The 21594-nt window shown below is 40.3% G+C and overlaps 1 protein-coding gene across 1 annotated transcript in view; it reads right to left on the bottom strand.

The window, feature by feature from the left end:
- Nucleotides 1–21594, bottom strand: part of myo5aa (myosin VAa) — a 64814-nt gene that overhangs the window by 7730 nt on the left and 35490 nt on the right. Inside the window, exons 14-34 of the mRNA XM_085366203.1 lie at nucleotides 21296–21379; nucleotides 21126–21128; nucleotides 15450–15605; nucleotides 15019–15116; nucleotides 14759–14845; nucleotides 14034–14142; nucleotides 13700–13911; nucleotides 13459–13615; nucleotides 13061–13300; nucleotides 12706–12954; nucleotides 11578–11671; nucleotides 11330–11478; nucleotides 10974–11087; nucleotides 10621–10755; nucleotides 10318–10353; nucleotides 9957–10184; nucleotides 6644–6741; nucleotides 6426–6482; nucleotides 2630–2710; nucleotides 915–1113; nucleotides 222–287 (exon numbers count right to left, since the gene is read on the bottom strand). Of these exons, the coding sequence (XP_085222329.1) occupies nucleotides 222–287; nucleotides 915–1113; nucleotides 2630–2710; nucleotides 6426–6482; nucleotides 6644–6741; nucleotides 9957–10184; nucleotides 10318–10353; nucleotides 10621–10755; nucleotides 10974–11087; nucleotides 11330–11478; nucleotides 11578–11671; nucleotides 12706–12954; nucleotides 13061–13300; nucleotides 13459–13615; nucleotides 13700–13911; nucleotides 14034–14142; nucleotides 14759–14845; nucleotides 15019–15116; nucleotides 15450–15605; nucleotides 21126–21128; nucleotides 21296–21379 (2652 nt within the window). The remainder of the gene's footprint in view (nucleotides 1–221; nucleotides 288–914; nucleotides 1114–2629; nucleotides 2711–6425; nucleotides 6483–6643; nucleotides 6742–9956; nucleotides 10185–10317; nucleotides 10354–10620; nucleotides 10756–10973; nucleotides 11088–11329; nucleotides 11479–11577; nucleotides 11672–12705; nucleotides 12955–13060; nucleotides 13301–13458; nucleotides 13616–13699; nucleotides 13912–14033; nucleotides 14143–14758; nucleotides 14846–15018; nucleotides 15117–15449; nucleotides 15606–21125; nucleotides 21129–21295; nucleotides 21380–21594) is intronic.

Here is a 21594-nt window from a genome sequence, read left to right as displayed (position 1 = left end):
GCTGCCGTACTGGTTTTTGTTTTGGGGTTTTTTTCAGAGGAAGATTGCAGGATTTTTTGGCTGTTAGGAAAAAGAAGAAGGCGCAGTGCTGCTCCGCTGTGAGTTACAAGACACTGTTGCAGAGAATTAGAGCGACACCCTGCAGCATTTCATTCAGAACAATCTCAGTTAGTCAGAAACGTGCAAACACGCAGGCAAACACACACGCGGTCTCTACATACAACCATCCGCCGTAAAATGACGACTCGAGCCTCTCGGGATGCCGTGGGGTCGTCTGCCATGAGTTCCTGTCAGGTGACACCATCCACACAAATGAGCGTGTGGGACGCAGCTCTGTAGCGGCTGGTTTAGTTTGTGTATGTATGGCCATGAAAGTGACTCAAATCACACAGTCGAAATGCTGTTATTCACATTTCTACCACTGGAAGAGTTTTTAGCCGTGGTCTTATTATTAGTGATGTAACGTATTAGTCAAATGAGCTGTGGCCATCTTTACGGATAGTGTAATATCCACACTGTTGACCGTCCCCCAAAGTCTTCGTAGTCCCAGTTTTCTCAAACCGTGGGGTGGAATGATTATTTCAGAAGCGTTGGTTGGGGGTGTGACCTTTTCTCAGTGGTGTGTGGTAATGTATTTACAGCAAATTAAAATTATTCTGTGGGTTTTTGGCCTGTTAATAATAAATAATGTGATTGCAGATTTAATATGAGTGTAAGATATACAAATTGTCTGTAGCTGTCAGTAGTTATATGGATAGATATCAAGAAAAGTTTGTGTATACACACACCTAAAATCCATTCTTAGGTGTGTGTATAAGTGTGTTGTTTTTATTTTTATCATTTAAAAATTATGCTGAATTTGTGAGACAAAGTTTAGCTCCTCCCCGTATCTATGTGTGGAAGCTGCAGCGTACCAGGTTCTCGTTGGTGAGCCGGGTGATCTCGTGTTGCAGACTGGCTTCGATTCTGGCCTCTGGAGGCAGCTGCAGATTCTGGGCTAAGAGCTGCTGCTGCCGGTTGTTCTCCTCCTTGACGTTCTGCAGCTCGCTGCGCAACGACTCCACCTCATTATCATAAGTCCTCCGCTGAGTCTGCAGCTGGTGCTCCAGTAGCCTGAGAGAGGTAAGAGAGAAAGAGACAGAAATCAGCATCATACTGTGAGGGGGAGAAAGGCAGTGAGACGCCCAGTGCAGAAGGGAAAGAGAAGCTGTAGTTTCCACCAGAAAGTGGTGATTGAGGACAGCAGCAGCATGCTGTGCAGACACTACCAGCAGCCCAGAGTCCGGCCTTTCTGAACAACGCTCATTCATTCTCCTCCTCTCTTCAGAGTAAAAGTTTCTCTGAGGAAAACTGAACGGAGCCAAATCAGTACTCAGAGATCAGGCTCAGGAACGGAGCAGGTAGAGCTGACAGAGGTTCAGTTTTCATTCAACAACCAACATGCAGTATTTCTATCTTTTTATGAAAACTACAGTAGCAGTTAGTACAACAGGAGCACTTCATACGCTTTATTAAAAAAGAACTTTGACTGCCTTTCTTGGTGGATAGACATTGTTTTTCTGTTTTTCCATCAATTTCTCTGATGCAATCCTTTCTTGCTGATGCCTTTTAGGGATCAGTCATTTTATGTACTATAGTTTATACAATGACTTCTATTCTTTTACTAGTTTTTATGATCCAATTGTTTTTCTGCATGCATAAATCATTTTATAATACATCTGTACGAAGATGATTAGCAGATATTTCTTCTTGAGAGTTTGTCCAACCAGTCTACATGTGTTGACTGGTTGGAGAAGACATTCGCCCACATTCCTCGAGGTGTCCTGTGCTTTGGGAATATGGGGCTATCGGCTGTGGTGGGGATTGAACTCGTGTGCAGCCGCCTGTTTGTCACTGATCCTAAACCGTTTTTAAGGTTATAGTAGTCTGGGTTTTATTTCTAAAACTTGTTAAAATATTCCTCTGGATGTGTTTGAACTCTTTATTATGTATTTAAAGTACTGCACGCACACACATCACAGTGCAACCCCCTCAGAGAAAAATAACTGCTCCATGACACTACCAGACCTCTCAAGATTTAAAGGCAAACACTGTAAAAAATAAAAAGCATGCAGAAAGTGATTAACCTCAGTCAATGTCTGTGAACAACACTTAAGAGTTTTTTCACAGCTTTTTAACGATAGTAAGCAGTTATTGAGGAAACACTTGAGTGGATAAAAATTTCAGCCCATCTAACTTCACAAGCCGAAGGCATCACAGCATAAAAGGAAGAAAAATTCCAAGGTCAACTGACATTTAACAAGCTTTCATAGCTGCATAAAACATGGTTAGTACAGTACGAAGACACATCCTGCTTCACTGTCAGAAATAAATCTAGAAACTCAAACCAAAGCTTTGCATCAGTGACTGTACATTACACAACACCTAAAGAAAGTTTTACATTATAGCACCCTGCGAAGTGTGTGGCAGAAACAATAAGGAAGACAAATAATCAGAAGGCAGTCAAAATAAACAGACTGATGTGAGAGAAATGAAGTGTGAGAGAGAAACGTGAGCGAAGAAAACCAACGGGTCACATCCTTTCCCGTGAAAAAAGGCAAACGTGTCATGCTCAAAAACACTGTTAAACCTGATGGTCTCCTTCAAGCCCTGATTAACCAGCCACAGCTCTCCGTCCTCATTCAGCTTACGTAAGTCTGGAGCAGCAGATCTGACCGACACACAACACAAAGCAACATGAACATTACAATGGCACAAAGAAACGTGATCGGGTGAGCGGGACCACATGAGCAAGAATATTTATCTGAGGTGTGATAACATCCTGCATCTGGTCTTCAACACAAAATAACAATAATACTAATTTGTGTGATGTCATAAAGTTAAAGGAAGAAAACCTGTAAAACCTGATGTACTGATGATGTGTGAAGTCCTATTTCTGACTCAATGCATTTCAGTAATACATTAAAGTGCACCTATTCCGCTCGTTTCTAACCCCTTCTGTCTTTTACAACAGCTGCATCAATCTTGCCGCCTCATTAACAAGGTTAGAACAGCAGGTGGCGCTTCTCTGCCTGAAATGACCAAATTAGAGATAACTACTTTCACAGGGATCACAAAGAGTAAAAAAGACAAAGGAACATCTGGAACAGAGCCTTTAGTGTCAAACCTGAGATTATGGTTGACAGAGATGAGATGGACATATGCAGACCTCATTACTGTAACAGTATGTGCACAACAGAAAATAAAGAAAAAGTCCACTTTAATCATTTATTCAACCACTGCAGGTAACAGTGGTATAAACCTACTGATGTGAATTAGCAGTATTTTATATGTGTGTGAGTGAATGAGTTTGTTCTTGCATTTACTGAGTGATCCAGTGACCGAACTTTGTAGTCAGTGGGAACAGAAAAGGTCAAGAAATGGGACATAAACAGAGGGATGAATGCAGCGATACAAAGTTGAACTTTTAGGGAAGCTCTACTGTAAAACAACATTGTCGCTGTAGATATTTATAATCTGATCTCATTGATCTTATCAGCTGTCAAACATTTGGCCTCATTCAATAAAATGTGCACGTGTTACTGTGCACAGTAATGTTTAAACTTGCAAGATTACTTTCAAATTTAGCTCCCGCCGCCTCCGTGTGCAAATCCAAATCATTCTATATTGAATGGCATGTGGCTGTTTTTTGCCGTCTAGAAACTGTCATACTCCGTTTCTCTATGAAGTCGAGAGTGAAAAGGGAAGCACGGTTGCTAAAAAAACAAAACAAAAAAGTAAAGGGAGTGAGAGCTTTGAGGTAGAAGCCAGAGAAGGCACACTTTTCTGAAGTGTTTCCTTAGGAGCGAAAAGCTTGGACTGCAATAGCCGAGGCAGTAAATATTGTGTCTCCAGAGACTTGGAGCGAAAGGTGACACGGGCAAAAGTTTCGACATCAGAGCTGCGGTGAAAACTTGGAAACAGACCAGAAGAAAAAGGAGGCAACGGTGAAGGACGAGCACCACCTGATCCATCACCCAAAGCCATTTATTATGCCGAAGTAGCATTTAGTAAAGAGGCGATGTTAACTGTCAATTAGGATGATCTCTATTAAATTAATTGTGCCAAATATGCTTGGATTATTTATTTTTTAATAAAGCCACCTTAATATGCTACGCTTTCGGCAAAAATGTGTGAGACAGAAAGGCCCTCATGATAGTCTGAAGCTGCTGTAAACCAGCTTTCAGGGAAAAAAAATATGGATGAATTTGGGATTTCTGCACGAAACGTTTGAAATGTTCACGCGCAGATTTGTGAATGAGGCCTAATGTCTGCACTGTTCTGAAGCCAGTAAAATTATTATGAGGAAAAGTAAATTGACTTAACATTTTAAAATACAGAGATTGTAACATTTTACCCTTTTCCATTTTAGTTGTGCACACAGACTGTATATAAAAGATGGAAGCCCTGCTGTGACGTGTTTTGGACTTTACTATCTTCGTGTTTTGAAATTGGATGAGCAGGGGTCAAATCTAATTAACCCTTTAAAGCCTGAACCATTAAATAATAATTACCAGAAAATTTACATTTTTTGAAAATGGAAAATTCTGTGTTGAACTTTGTGACAAAATTTTTAAAAAGATTATAAATTAAATATTAATTTGCAAACATGAGCTTTAATTTTTGTCATATTTGCTACATCAGGTATTTTTTTCGTGCAATGTATTGTGTAAATTAATTTGTTTTTTTGGAGAGTGGAGTGGGGAAATCACAGTGATACAACATGTGCAGCATATGAGGTCTGAATAATAATAAGACTTGAATCAAGTGTTGAGACAAAAAACCCCAAAAAACATCAGAAGGGTGCTCATGTGGCCATTTTCCAATAGATTTCTCTCTACAGTAACTTTTTTGCAATCAGCAGTCAAATGTTTGCAAACCTCTTCTGCATCTCCTTCCTTGCTGCCTCCCTCCTTTATATACAGTCTGTGGTTGTGTGTAAATGCACGCTTCCTTACAAGTACGCTGTGCATCGCTGTTTTAGCGTAATAATGAAAACAATTAAAACATAAATGAATCATTTCATGCACCATTCATGCCAAACTCCTTCTATAAAGCTGAGGCTGAAGCTCTACATCGGGATCTAAACTGTGGCACGGTTAGTCACTTTGGGCATAAAAGTCAAACCGAAACTCAAAGCCATCTCCCTCGCTGCTCAGATACTTTCATGCTGTTAAGTGAAGCAGGTCCTGCAGTAACTACAGCACCGTGAATACAGAGATAAAGTCACAACAACTGTAGAGCCACTAAAGTTACAGAACTCTTGACCCATGCAAACCATTTTCTCACTTCCCTCATGAGCCACATAAATATTCTTGATGTCAGTAAGTACAGCTACATATACACAACGTCCTCTTTCTGTTAGGCCAAAACAGAATCTAATACTTTATTTTGCAGCGTGTTCTCACTCCTGCACGTCAAATATGCCGTTTTTGCCGTCTGTCCACCATTATGTACAAGAAGTTACAAAGACCTGCTTTAGGAAGCTGAAGGGTTAATCATCCAGAAAATGTCTTCACGTCCTACTTCACTTTTTAAAACCTTTTTTCACTTTCTTTTTTTAAACGTTAGAAGTCAGTCATATGCATATAGTATTAAAGACAGAAAATTAGGGGACTAGATTAGTTTATCCTAATAAAGTTCTTTCATCCTAAACATAGTTCATCGTAATGAAAATGTCTTCATGAGCTTTAGTTGTTTATTTATTACTCTAAAGGGCAGACAGATGCAGCAGTATTATATTTTTCAAACAAGTTCAAAACAAAAAAAATCAATATAAAATTAACATCCATCCATTTTTTTTTCAGTATTTTCAAAATGTTTTGAGTCTCAGAAGGAAGTTCAAATGTTCAATTTCACACATTTTTTTGGAACTATTTTTAATCGATTAAAGGATTTTTTTTGTTCAATTATTTCTGTAACATTTTTCTATCCGTCATATTTTTCAAATCCAATCGGCACACTTCACAAATAAATAACACTGAACCTAATCAGTCAGCTAGTTTCCAATCAGTAAGACGAAATTACAGATCAGGCCCACAATATACCAAAATGATGTGAACTTTTCTTTTCTCCTTCATCTTTCCCTTTCAGTTTTACTGGAAGATTTGGTTTAGACACTGAACACATTAGTTTTAGGAAAAACTAACGATGAGTTGGGTAAGACACGCCGGCGGCATTATTTGACGCTGTGATAATGAAAATAGGCGCGTTATTCATCATGCTTTTAGGGCCAAAAAAATGTTACGCTCTGCTGCTCAAGCTTTCATCAGCACTACAGACTGAAATCAGCTGCAGTAACATGTCATTTATAACCCAGTATTTCAGCGACAGTGTGGCCATGCATGCTCTGCTCCACGATGCATCGGCCACGTCTCATCGGTTACCTCAGCCTACTCAGGAGATCACTGACTTCCAGCTGCTGACGCATGAACCTAGGAGATCTGACAGGACAAACAGGGATTCACACACACAGCGCACACACGGCGCTCACACATACACTGTATCATAATGGCACTAGAGCATACAAAGGTTGATGTGAGCCAGTGGAGGACAATGAGTAAAGACATGGAGGTGAGGAAGAGAAGTGGCTGTAAGAAAGTACCTGTTGGTGTCTTTGAGGCCTACGTAAGCTTGCTTGACTTCGTCGTCCTTCAGTTTGGACACGTCATCTTTATACACTGAAGGCTCCGTCATGGTCTCCTGGAAATAAGCAAAGAGACAATAGAGAAACAATACTTGTCACTTGTGATCAAAAGTTTTGATGTTTTTTGGGATACATGACTAAGAACCATTCACCTAATGAGACACTGGTAGCCAGAATATATGTATATCTGATACATATAATATTTGCATCTACAGTACTGCGGTTATCGCCTTTTTTTTTTTTTAAACCATCTGAAACAACCTTCAATCAATTTTGTTCAAGTATTCATGACTAGGGATGGGTATCGAAACCCGGTTCTTGTTGAGAACCGGTTCCCACTGTTTCAATTCCTTGGAATCGTTTGCCATTTTTGCAAACGATTCCCTTATCGATTCCAGTCGCCCCGAATGACGTCACCACGTTGCGGAGCGTCATTTACCTGGCAGGGAACACGGCGCCTAAGCGGTTCACATGCTCAAAAGTTTGGTTATACTTTACGAGAACGGATGACAACAGGGCAACTTGCAATACTTGCAAAGTAGATATTTCATTTAAGGGAGGAAACACTACGAATATGCAAAAGCATTTGCTCACAAAACACGCGATGACCTTAAATGAATGTCGTGTTTTTAAATCCGCTCCGGACTCGTGAATCTCAACCCAGCAGCAGCGGTAACGTTTGCACGTCCTCTCCCGTTAATGCGGCAGGTAAATAATCAACTAACAGTGCATATTATGTTAGCGCGATCTGCCTTATTACAAAACCTGCCATTACTGTGCATTTAGGTGACCATGATGAGAGAGACAGACAGAGTCTGGCTGCCTCAGATGCTGGCAGTTCTCACTGCAGTCTACCGGTAGCGTCTCCTTTCAGGCCAGGATAGACGAATGTCACCGAGCAGTGACTCAGTTTGTGGTAAAAGGCTGCCACAGCAGATGCCCTCGATTTCACTTTGGTAAGTGAATGTGTTTAATTGTAGGCAGGGACATTACTGGATATTCTTGTGTAATTGCTACAGAATAATTTATGTTACACTTTGTTATTGCTACAGGAGAATATTTATTTTATTATTTTACATTTACAATTTTTTTTCCTGGGGACCCTGTGACACTCCATTGAAGAGCCGTAGGCTGGATCTCTTAAGATGTCACTGTTGGGTTTGTAAGGCCATGTTACTCCTAAATTTCTACCTTGTTCAAAGAGAAGATATAAAACAAAGTTCTAAGCTAATCGACCTTAGTGTTCTCCTTTTTTAAAAATAAGAATCGATAAGAGAATCGAATCGTTAAACAGAATCGAAAATGGAATCGGAATCGTGAAAATCTTATCAATACCCATCCCTATTCATGACAAACTCATATTATTCAAAAACCACAATTTCAACTTGCAGGGAGCTTTCATACTGAAGTACAACACACACACACACACACACACACACACACACACACACACACACACACACAAAGACAAAGGACAAGACAAATGTACAATACACAGGTGAAGACAGTGTCTGATTATAAATATGACTATTATGTCTTGACTCTTTAATTTTACTTCTTTTAATTATCTGTTCTTTTCCTTTCTCTTAATTTTGTAAATAAATACTGCTTGGTGTCAGATGAGCCCCAGTCTCCTCATAAATCTGAACTTGATCTGACATTAAAGTGATTTAGATCTGTTTACACCTCATTATGTTGTATTGAACAGTTAGAGTTAAGGGCGGCTTAAACTCTGAATTCACATTAACATTTAAAAGCAGAACCTCTATGCTTCAGTCAGATATCCATGCTATTCAGGTAAATATTTATATATTATATAACGCTCCACTAATTCTACACATGTAATTGTAGCCAAATATGAAATTTTAAAATCTATTACTTATGTCTTCTTAAACTATTACTTTTTAGCACATCTATACTGATCACAGATTCACTGGCCACACATTTAAATGATGCTCAAGTGGTACTAAAGGGCCTAAAGTGTGTCAAGAGAATATATTTCGCACACCACCACCAGCCTGAACTGTTGATACAAGGCACAATGGGTACATGCTTTCCTGTTATTTTGCACCAAATTCAGAATTTTCTGAACATAATTTCCTCTGGGATTAATAAAGTATTATACTTTATTAGGTATTAAAATAAAGTATAAAGTATTTTCACTAGTAAATTTGTGTATATCAGCTTAAAATTAAGCAGGCTGTCTTGACTATGTCTACACCCCTAAAGGCACTGAGCTGCTGTAATGTGGTCGGTTGGATATTTGATTAACAAGCAGTTAAACATCTTTGTACCTAACAAAGTGGCCATTGAGGGTCTATCCAATATTAAGCTACACTGATTCAGTTATCTTTAGCAAAGGATTTCTCACTTATTTTCAGATTCTTACCCACTTACTTAACTTTGTATTACAACATTTTATAACCGGTCATACTTGCTCCACACGGAAATATCAGTAACTTCTTTGACCTTTCTACTTTAGTCTTCAATTTAGGTTACAAATGTTCACACAGCTTCAAGAGAACGGGACTTAATGTGTTTCACTGAGTGTGTGAAAGCAGACAATGGCAGCGAGTCGCATCTCTTCATTCCAAAAAGTTAAACTAATGCAGAATAAAAGACAATAAAACACAACTGAATCAGGAAAGCAGTTGTTTTATGTTGTTTTTCATTGCTGATAGCGTCCTCGCTGTAAATGGAAACCAGAATAAATGCTGTAATTCTGTGTTTCACTGAGATGCCTGAGGATGTTTCATACACAGCACAGACCATGAAAAAACATGTCAAATACTCGTGGTTGATGCCATTTTTCAACTGTACCTTCTCATCCTGTGGGGAAGCATGAATGGAGGAGAGAAGGTGGAGACGGGGCAGTTAGGCACGATGGACAGGTTGAAGCATTGTCAATACGCAGTGTGAACAATGATTTTACCCCCAAAAAGAGTTCACGTGTCGAATAAATAAAGACTCGTTTTACGATCCTAAGCTCAATGAAGTTTTAGTTTTAAACACAACAAGAGTTATAACTTAAAATTAGAAAAAAATTCTTTGGGTCAATAGAGTTGACCCATTTTTTTGTTATCTGCTTACTAACAACAACAACAAACGCAGACAGAGATGAAAACACACAAATATGAGAAGGTGGATGTAAAAAAGCAGCATTTCATCCACCTTCACAGTTATGAGACCTTGTAAAACATGACAACATGCCAAACACATGTTTGTTTTTCTCTAATTGAATGTGAACAAAATAAAGAATATCAAGTGCTACCTTGTGGTGCATGGCCTCCTTCTGACTGACCAGCTGGGAGCGCAGGATTAGCACCTCCTCCTTGCGGACCTCCAGTTCCTCACAGGAGGCGTTGAGCTGTTCCAGGAGCACCTTGTAAGCTGGCGAGCCCGGAGCACCGGCGCCTGTAGCAGCGTTACCGAGCAGACTTTTCCTCATCTCCTCCAGGTCATGTTTCAGCTTCTTGTTCTCTGACTCGAGCTCCTGACGCTGAAAGATGAAGTTACAGTCAGGAATACGAGCAGAAAATTTGACTTTGTTTTCATTTGCTGTATAAGAAGCATTGATGATGTCATTCAGAGGAGTGAGTGGAGGTTAGGACACCTATGGTCATGTTACTTACCTTCAGGGACTCGTACTCCAGCTCAGCCCCACGAGCCTGAAACGAAAACACGTTTATATACTTTTAATCTGTAGTGATAATTATTCATGTAGATGATTTTGGTCTGAGTTGTATTTTTTTACCATAACCGTCAAATTTATTTTATAAGTATTGAGGAAGACCTGAACCTGAACAAGCTCTAATTATATTCTATATCATCTCAAATATCCATTATCTGACTGAACTGCATGTTAACAGACCTTTCAACTTTTGGTTTTAGATCATCTGTTTTTCAGTGAGTGCAGTGAAAATGGGTGAAGGTACCATGGCACTAGCCCGCTGCAGCTGCTCCTCTCTGTTTTCCAGTTCGTTGCGCAGCAACTGCTTGTCTTGCTCCAGCTCTGTGACACGTTTCTGCAGCTTGAGAGTTAGCGAGGTGTCGATTCCTCGTGTCACATCCTGCATGTGAGAAGAACGATTACGAATGTGCCACATGAAACGTATTGAAATGCAAATGCTTAAAGCACATAAACATCAACTATAATAACATTTTCAAACACTAATATTAAACATCTCCTAACTTGTGTTCCAGTTAGGGTTATGCTTCACTTTAACTTTAATGATTTGTTTCCCTAATGGTTGAAACTCCATCTTCAGATCACAATTAATTTTCTTACTTCGCGGCCACGGGTACCATCTTCCAACTCGGCGTACTCGGAGTTGTACGTGTACTCTGATTCGTTGCTGCTGTGGGTAGAATCTGTTCTCCTGTGGCCAGGCTTCGAGACGTTCTGCAGACAAAAGAGGAAATAAGCCTTTTAATTTGAACAAGTATTGACTCGCACTCACTCTGCTGCGCTTGCAGATTAAAAGTGCAGTTAGGCACTGAACACTACCAAGCATCTGCCTTCCACAGAGTCTATGAAGAGTCAGTATTTCTGCTGTTCTCACCTTTTCTGGAAGCTTAACATTTAAACAAAGGTGTAGAAATGTGGCTCATTGCTCGCAGTACATGAGCAAATGTGTTGCTCACCGAAGAAAGAGCCATCTCCTCCTTGAGGTCGTCGTATTTCTCCTCGAGGCGAAGGTGTTCGCTCAGGAGATTCTGGTAGCGAGAACGCTCCTCGTTCAGGTCGGTCTCCAGCTGTTGAGTCTCCTCTGCTATCGCACGAGTCATTTTCTCTGAGGGGTAAAACATAAAGAACAAGTCGTTTCAAACTTTGCAAAGATGAAATTAACTGAGCTGTTGGATGTAACTTAAATGTATGCGGTGATGCGTACCTGTCATCTGCTGACTCTGTTCCTGAATCAACCGATTCAAGTCGTCCTTCTCTTTCTTCAGCAGCCCGTTCTGATGCTTCAGCTCTGCCACCATCTAAAAACACACAAATGTGATCCTTACATCACAAATGATTAAACCTTTCTTACAGAACATACTGTGTGGGACACATTTGTTGCTGAGATTTTTTTTAAACTAGACTCTTAGATTTGTGAGAATAATCTCATGAAATGAAATGTAATGAGAGATGTTATGATAGCGCTGCAATGAGTCTGACTCGGTCTGTGCTGTTCTCCAATGTCTCTTTGCAACAGGGGAGTCAACTCAACTGTGTGCAGTGGTGTGGGTTATTTTTCTATCTAAAAGCAACATTTCCAACAATTACATCCCTTTAAACCTAAATCTATGTCCTGCAAAAAGCACATCAGTATTTTTGGAGGGATTTCACTCTAAGGGAAACTAAACATAAGTAAAAACAATAACAAAAATATGTATCTTTGATACAGTAGCTCAACCCGCTAACAGTACTTTGGCCTAATGAGCAAAAAGAAAATTAAAAATACGAAACTATCACAACTCTTTGGGTCTTCAGTCTAATAGCCTTCACTGGCAACAGTGTAAAGAAAGACAAAGCAATGTAAACTAGAGAAAACAACACACACACCAGCTGTCTCACTAAATCACTACTCTCCTGTGCTCACCTGCCCTGGGGCAATACCGCCCTCTGAGCCCACCATGTGCCCCTCTCCCCCCGGTTCGCTCTGGCTCCTGAATTGCCAATATGTGTAGTCAAGCAAAAAAGAACACACAGTTTTGTGATAAACATGATATATTTCTCCTGGAGACTACCGGGGACTTTACTTATTAGGGGTCACTGTTGATTCTAGCTTCAAACTAATAATGTGGATTTTTGAAGTAGTCTGAGAGACATGAGAAAGAGGAGGGGAAAGAGAGGCGGCGAAAAAAAAGTGATGTGATTAAATTCATCCGCAGCAAGCGAGCGTTCAGTATGCAACCAAAATATGTGGAAATTAATAAAGGAAGAGAAAGAAGTGAATGACAATGAAGAGAAATATGAAGATGCTAAATATTCATGGTGGACAGAGATGCGTCAGTGGCTCCTGTCTTACTTTCTCCATTTCGTCCCTGTAACTTTGTGCCCAGTCCTCGATGGTCTTCTTCTCCTGCTGCGTGGCACTCAGCTCCTTCTTCAGCCTCTCCAACTCCTCCAGCAGAGAGGACACCTGGTTGGCTTTGTTCTTGGCATCCTCCTCCACCCCACGCAACCGGTTCAGCTCGCCGCGCATTCGCTCGCTCTCCACTGTGTAGGAACTCTCCAGGCCGACTAGCCTCTCGTTGACCAACCGGTTTTCCTTGCTCTGGGTGTACAGGATAAAAGTTAAGCTAAATAAAAACCCTCATAGAGAACAAAATAAATAAATAAATGAATAAATAAATAAATAACACGACAGGTCAACGTGTTACCTGCTCGTCGATCTTCCTCTGCAGCTGCATGATTTTGTTCTCCATGCCTTTGTTGAGCTTCTTAAAGTGTTCGACTGAGCGAGCCTCAATCTTCAGCTTCTTCAGCTCACGCTTGGCCCTCATCCTGCGGATGCAGCACTGCAGGTAGACGATGGCTTCCAGGCAGCGCTTGTACCAGCACCGGGCCAACCAGCCACGAATGTGCTTCTGAATGATTACCGCCTTATGCTCCCGCAACAGCTACAGCCACATACAAAGGCAGTGATAGAGAGGAAAAGAAATACGAGTACATTAAAGTGAATTTTAGAAAAATTACACTTCCTTCTGTCCACTGAAAACTGTGCAAACATAGAATAACAGAATATAATATTAAAAACAGGAGTGTTTTCATGACTCACCGCCTGATACTTCTGCCGGGCCATGTAAGCTCTGAGGATGGTTTGCATGGCCAGAGCGGCTGCCTGCTTCTGCTTGTAGCGTTTCCTCTCCACGTACATCCTCTGGTACTTCTGGATGATAGTGGCTGCCTGAGTGCGGCGCAAGAACTTGGCCAGGCTGAGGAGAAGCAAGAGTCAGGATTCAAATTCTGCACACCTCTAGTTTTTAGCTGGATAAAATGTTAAGTGCCACAGTTCTCACCAGCGGGCCTGGTATCCTCTGGTGAACCTTTGTATGGTAATGGCAGCACTGCGCTTGCGCAGGTACTTCTTGCGTGCCAACCAGCAGCGGATGGTTTTTTGGATGCGGATACAGGCGGCACGCAGCTTGTCTGCCCTCAGTTTCTCCAAGTAAGCCACCTGACCGGCTCTGAAGAAGATCTTAGTCTTGCCAAACTGATATTTATCCTGATCCTGAGGGACAAAAGAAGCAGTGATCAGAGGTGAAACGAACTCAGTCATGATTTAAAAGTTGTTTTAATCTGTTGTTTTATAACACAGAACTGTAAAATGAAGCAAGGGACCAACTATCTGACCTGCACTAATTTTTCCAGAACGTTCTTGCAGGTCAACTTTTTGTCAGCGAGGACGTCCTTCTGCTTCATCAGCACTCGGTAACGGCTGAAGAACTCCTGATACGTCCACCTGACAAACAAACACAGACGCTTACAATCTGATCCTTTCAATTTATCAAATTTTCCTCTGAAATACTTTAAACACCAAAAGCTGGAAAGATTCAAGTATTTGGAGTTTTGGACGGCAGACTCTTTGATCTAAGAAGTTATTTTGAATTTTTTTTTTTGCATTGAGCATCACATTGAGGGAGATGGTACTAAACTGTCTACATTTTCATATGTAAAACAATTTATTCAGTAGTGCTGGGTGTGTGACGTTGCTGTTCGTTGTATAGTCGTCTCTTTACTTTAAAATGTATTTAATACACTATGTTTTGGTTTTGATTTGGCTTTTCAACCTTTATTATTACCTCTACACGTCTCCTGGATTTTCTGGGGAAAGTAAGAACTGTGCACATACTGGGGAAGCTCACGGTGAGATGAGCAGTGACAGCATTTTTGAGCCTCTTCACCGTGTCTATGTCTATTTGAGTGAGTTAATCCAGTACTCATCACTTCAGCTGATCCAACTGCTTGCACTGGCCTTCTGCTATGCAAATGTTATATTTCTTCTATATGAACACACATTAAATAATTAGACGTTTACAGTGTGAGCCAGTCACAGTGTTGCTGGGGTGCATCAGTACCTCGATGGGAAGCCTGCAGCAGAGATCCGGATGGTTTCCAGGACGCCGCAGGCTCTGAGCTGCTGCACCGCACGTTTGGGATCAAACCTGCCGATATCGAATAACCACAGCCAATGTGAATCACGTATACACAGTTTTGTACAATAAAACACTGCATAAACACGCAGTGTTACTGGTGTCTAAAATGTAAACAGAGAACTTGAAAAAGAGATAAATCTTCCTACAAAAACAGCAGATTATAAAACAACGCTGAAACTCACGAGAAGGCCAACTTGAAGTCATTGGGTTTGATACAGCGTACGTAGTGAGGAGTGGTCGCGTTCAAAGTGTCCATCAGCTTTTGTAGAGAGTTACGAAACTACAAGAGAGGATCACCATCATCATCATGACCTAAATCCCTTTTGTAAAATTAAGATGAAAGTCTTTAAAGTTCATTGAGTCACAATTAACAGGCTTCAGATTTCCCAAAATAAACTCATAAGAAAGATAAAATACTGGCAACTGCTTGTGCTTCGCCTCCATCTCCTAGTAGATACGTCTATGATAACAACTTGAAACTCTTACGTCACCTCGTTCTGGAGTTATCGCATTCACAAACTTACGTGTCCACGCCTAATGCCCACAGACACCCACATAAAAACCACACAGAGTGTCTAAGTTACACAAGTCCAGCTAAGAGTGAGACAGGCACCTGACAGCCGACAGTCTTCTTGTGCTCTTTGCTGCTCGTGTCCCGGCTCTTGTCGGGTTTGATGCTGAGACGGGTGCGGCCCCCGGTTCCCTGGACCTGACCAGTGGGGCTGGTTGCCTTTTCCTCGTCCTGGAACAGCTCCACCAGCAGGTTAAACTAAAAACAACAGCCCACTCATAGTTACCAGCTGATAGCGACATGAATCCTAAACGATAAGATGCATCTCTGCTGCTGCCATATTGCTCAGGGATTCTGATTACTGGTTGTGATGTGGTTTTATAAACAATACCACGCTTTTCTGCTGCTTTTCAATGTCCCAGTGGAAATAATAAATAAATAAATAAATAAAAACACAGATAATAAAGGTTGAACATGTGAGAACTTATCTTACCGTCTGAAATCTTACTGTCCCCAATATGTTTAATTTAATATATCACAATATGCAATCCTTCTTTTTAGATGACTTAAAGTTCATAAACAAAGGCTTATATCTAACATAAGCATTTGGGTCATTCTAATTTAGCAGTGTCCAATATTGTAAACGCACGTCTACTATTTAAAACAAACCAAACAGCCTCTGCCTTTGCCTCCATAGACAAACGTACTTTAGAAGGTCCAGCTCCCCCTGAGGAACACGGCGCCTGCAATGATGCATCATTCCTACATTTGTGCATGGCATCACACACTGCAGATAATTCTGACTTACTGACATTTCATTTTGTTTCAGTAATTAGGCTTTAGTTCAACTCCTACAAATCACAAATGATTTTTTTTATGCCGCCATGCGTTCTGATTTTTCTTACTTACCGTGCAGTGCATACTGGCTTACAAAGCAGGACAGCAGCTCTATTTTTGCGACACTGAAAACCATCACTATGAGCACTTACTGTAAAACCGAAAAATGTTTGGACACTGTGTTTGCAAATCTCATAAACCCATATTTTACTAACAACAGAACATATCAAACGTATCAAGTGTTTAGATATCTGAGAGATTTTACTATATCGTGAAAAAACATTGGCTCATTTTGAATTTGATGGCAGCAACACGTCTATAAAAGGTTGGAAGTAGGGCTGCCACGATTTGTCGACTAGTCACGATTACGTCGACTATCAAAATCGTCGACGACTGATTTAATAGTAGACGTGTCGTTTGAAGCTTTGTAAGATCACAAAAGACGCAGGAATAAGTGGCAGGATTTAAGAGTGTAATAACGGACTGAAACAGAAGATGGCAGCATTGCATGTACAAGGATGTCAGCTACCGTTAAACCCCGAAGAAGAAGAAGAAGCAGCTGTGTCCCAGAATTCATAGCGCGGCCCAGCGCAGTTTCTAACAATGGCGGCAGCTGGTTAATTTTAATGTTACTCTTATTATTCTTTCTGGGTCACAAAATAAACGTTTAACATATTTTCAGGCGAGAATGTAGCTGTGTAAACCTCAAATATCTGCTCAGTTTATCAGGACACCACATATTTTCAAAAGCGCTCCGACGTTTTCGGAGACATCTGTTACCCACTAGCTCGTTAGCGAGCCGGGGGCTAGGCTCACTAGCGCCGTGAGAACACCGGACTCCCCGCAAATCGTTTTCAAACCCACCGCCGTCTTTCGCTACTCAGGTTAAATATATATGAGTCACTTAGATAACTTAAAATGTTATTGTTTGGCTTTTTTTTTTAGTATTTTATTTGTTCCTGAGTAAATCAGTTTGTCTGAGATTAAAGTTATAGTTTTTACACAGCTGAATAAACGTCAAGCAGACAACTGATTATCAGAAGTGTGAGATGCTCCAGAATATACTCCAGTGTCCTGTTATATTTTAGATAGCAAGGAGTTTATTAAACTTCACCGAAACAATCCGCAAATTTCATTAAAATTTAATAAACTATCATCTTGTCTTTATTTTTAGTTAGCACAGACCTTAAACACTTAAAGCTGTAAGCTAATGATAGTTATATAAGAGCAGATGCTGCTGGTGCAATAAGCTGTAGTTTTGCGTCCAATGGATGATGATCTGATTAGTCGACTAATCACAAAAATAATCGGTGACTAGTCGACTATCAAAATAATAGTTTGTGGCAGCCCTAGTTGGAAGCGGTGCAGCAAAAGGCCGTTAAGTAAAGTGGTACTAAAAAGAAACAGCTGGAGGATAATAACAATCAGGTTAACTGGCATCAGATCAGCAACACGGTTAGGTATTTAACAAAATGAGCATCTTAGAGAGGCAGTGTTTCTCAGAAGTAAAAGCGGCCAGAGGCTCACCACTCTACCAAAAAAATGCTTCTACAAATTCTGGAAGAATTTCAGAATAATGCTCCCCAACATAAGATACTGAATATCTCATCATCTACAGTACATAATATCAAGTAATTCATCTGAAGAAATCACAAGGGACAAAGCCAGAAATATCAATACTGGATGCTTATGGCGGCACTGCATTAAAATCATGCATGATTCTCTCATGAAATCAATGCATGGGCTCGGGAACACATCCAGAAATCTGTCTGCGATATCCATAAAGCTCCATAATGCAAAGAAGGAGCTGTATGTGAACACGATCCATAAAGTCCACCGTCTTCTTTGGGCCGAAGCTAATTTGAAATGGGCTGAGGCAAAGTGGAAAACTGGTCTGCGGTCCGAACTAAAAAGGAGACGTGCCATCTTACTTATTCAGTACCCCCTGATAATATGAAGGTGCGGTACAGCCAGTGAAATTAGCAGCTTGCACATGTGGAAAGGCACCATCAGTGCTGAAAGGTTTATACACATTTTAGAGCAACATATGCTCCCATGCAGATGATATCTTTTTCAGGGAAGGCCTTGCATATTTTTGCAAGCTGATGCTAAACCACATATTACAGTTATTACAACAGCATGGCTTCGTAGTAGAAGAGTCCTGGTGCTGAACTGGCCTGGCTGCAGTGCAGAGCTTTCACCAACTGAAAACACTTTGAGCATTATTAAGTGTAAAATACACCAAAGAAGACCCTGGACTTGCAGACGCTTACAGACCGTTGTGGTAAACTTTGTTTTTTTCTTATACTGGCACATTTGATATGTTTTGGCTGATTAAAAAATGGGCTTATGAGATTTGCAAATGATTACATTCACTTTTTATTTACGACTTTTTTTGGAATTGAACTTGTATGTTTTCAATTTACAAATGCAGTGTGGAGACATCAGAGTGAGTTAATTAATTAAAACTTCTACGGACAAAACAACCAAAACAAAACAGCTCGAACGCAGTTTGAGAGTTTAAGTAGAAGAGCGAAAAGATTGGTTGATTTGTTAATAAGTTTTGTTAAATTCAGTCACAGTCAGAGTTGTTACAATGCTTTACAAACAAATGTAATTAAAAGGTTAAGTTTTGTCATATATGACAGTATGCAGTGGCCATATATGAGTGTACGGCATCATTATGCCATGAAATAATATCACAAACATGTCATGTTCCATATGACATGAAGGTTATATGAGAAGGATGCTGTGTTATGTGTCGCTGCAGTGCCATGCTGCTTCTAACTAGCATCATTAAGCAGGACAGCCACATCCACAAAGGCTTTACGTGCTGCTCGCTCTCAGATAAAAATACTTTCCTTCCTTCATCCCTTTATTTTCAATGTTGAATCCCCCCTTTTAGTGCTTTCCATGCAGCAAACAAAGGCATACACAAAACTCAAATCTCCTCAGTGCTGTTAGAGTGTATTAACTCACAGACAGAGACAAAGAAGGAGGAAAGTCAAAGGAAAAAGCTAAAGCTAAATGAAGAGCTACAGGCAGACTAGCGTTGTAAGAACGCTTGTGTTTACCTTCTGCTGGCAGTGAAGGTTGTCATGATGAGGACAGAACCAAACATACATGGACAACATATGGAGACACAATTACAAAAAAACAAAAAACAAAAAAAAACCCCACAATGAAAGGTTAAAAAGGAAAGCCAAATGTCAAAAAATCCTAAAGGTCAGTTTCTAAATCACGATCTTCCCCCATCCAAAGCAATCACACACAATTATGATTCAAATGAAAAGGAAAAGAAAACCAGGAAGACAAATGAAGCTGAAATGGATGGAAGGAACCGTGATTTAAAAAACAAACAAAACGAAAACATTTTCATTGACATCCAGCAGACATGCAGTATAAAACACATCTGTGGTTGAAAGGTGGCTGCATTCAGACCCAATTCCTGCAAAAACATCACATTTGGGTTGCTTGGAAAATGAAAGTTTAAGAGATGACACCTTTTAAAAAAATTGCAAACAAATGTAACGTGAAACTGGCTTCCCCATCACAGTGAGAAAGAAGAAAAAGTGACGTTTTCCCAAACGCTGCTTATCTGATGCTGTGCGCACACGTTTCTCAACTGTTCTCAACCGTTTGTTGTAGAACAACATCCAATTTTTGAATTCATTAATTTTTTTTAATCAAAACCTTGTCAATACCGACAAAACAATAAAAATAGAGAGTAAGACACAGGCCATAATAATTTAGGAATTTATGCTTAAGAGTTGAAGAGCCTGAAATCTTCTGAAAGATTGGAGAGGAGATGGCATTCAGTGTGCCGGAGTGCATTTCTGGATGAGAGACCTAAAGCAGAAATGCAGATTCTTCAGAGTCTTTATGATACTTTATCTGTTAATGCGTTAAACTACACAAACAGCTAGCAGCTAAATGTTTATGAATCACTTCAGTTTTACTGGCTGTTGAGGGCTGGTTTAAGAGCTGGTTTTAGACGCAGATACAGACAATATTACAGATGAATAGAAGGCTGTTCCTTAGTTAATTGCAATATTATAAATATGTATTACCGTATTATTCATATTAAGTATTAGCTCAGTAAAAACAAACACGCACACACAGAAACATTAAGAATGATGGGATAAGCTTGGCAGAGAACCTTAATTTGACTAAATCTCATTAAAAGGTAAACCCCAATTGCTTTAATGCCTCTGATTTCCATTGCAACTATAAGAATACACATCTGTGTGTGAGAGTGAAAAGGTCTTGTTAGATGTTAGAGCGGACTATATCTATATTTCAACCCTTACCCACTTCTGGCTTTGCTGAAAAGGTCTATAAAGGAACAGCCGAAGGTCACTGTGAGAATTTTAAACAAACACACTTCAATAAAGTCTGCGTGTGTGTTTCTGTGCGTACGTGTGTGTGTGTGTGTGTGTGTGTGTGTGTGTGTGTGTGTGTGTGTGTAGCCAAAACAGCGAAGAGGATTTAAAGGCTTAGGCCCCTTTTAACCCAACAGGGTTTTACACAGTGATCTCCAGCCAAGACCAAAACACGCGCACACACACAAACACACACGTGACGTTAATTCAGCTGCGATCTAACTAACTTGGACTTGCAGCTATGTGTGTAGAAAAACTGGGTCTCTGAGTACTGCTGCATATATAAGGTTTTGTGATCTACTATAACATATACTTACATTTAACTGAAGTCCTTAACTCAGCTATAAAGTTGCAGAAAGGTCTTTCATGTGTCAAACTTGAATCTATCCTGCATTCAGGATAAATGTGTGGCACACATTTAGCTTTTTTGTGCCACATGCAAGTAAAAACCTACACAACTGAGAATTTATCTCTGCTAGTGTCACTATCCTCTTCACCAGTAGAGGGCGCTGTTCCCCGTATACTTTAAGTTGAACAGCATGTTTGGCCAATAAACAACTTTCTATTTTTTCCACACAGAGACCAGGTGGCACATCTCTGCAGGAGCAGCAGACGTACATGTCAGTGGATGCTTCACAGTTCTTGAAGTCCAATGTGTTTTAAAGGCTTACATTTGGCTGATTACATACAACAAAACATATTTTCATTGTTGGTGTTTGTGCGTCTCACCTTGCTGGCTTTCATCACATTGATTTGCTCTTCATTCACCGTGTCCTTGTTCTTTTCCAGGAAGCCGTCACACTGGTACTCCACCTGCCCAACGACACAGCAAAGCTTGTGTTACACTTAGGACGAGCGGGTGCCCCACTTTATGTGGCACTGCACAGCATTTCCAACCCACATACTGAGAAAATGGTCCAGTTTACAAAACTCAGCACACATAGAGGACACCTTTAATGAACGGTTGTAAGGGAAGCAGGGAAGGCTGCATCATGGGTCAAGTGCAAGTCAACAAGTCACAGTCTTTT

The sequence above is a fragment of the Diplotaxodon limnothrissa genome, linkage group LG1, assembly GCF_057381915.1.
Source record: "Diplotaxodon limnothrissa isolate DT_005_m linkage group LG1, D_limnothrissa_male_GT1.1, whole genome shotgun sequence".
In the NCBI taxonomy this organism is placed as follows: domain Eukaryota; kingdom Metazoa; phylum Chordata; class Actinopteri; order Cichliformes; family Cichlidae; genus Diplotaxodon; species Diplotaxodon limnothrissa.
This window is presented reverse-complemented; position numbering and strand designations above follow the sequence as displayed.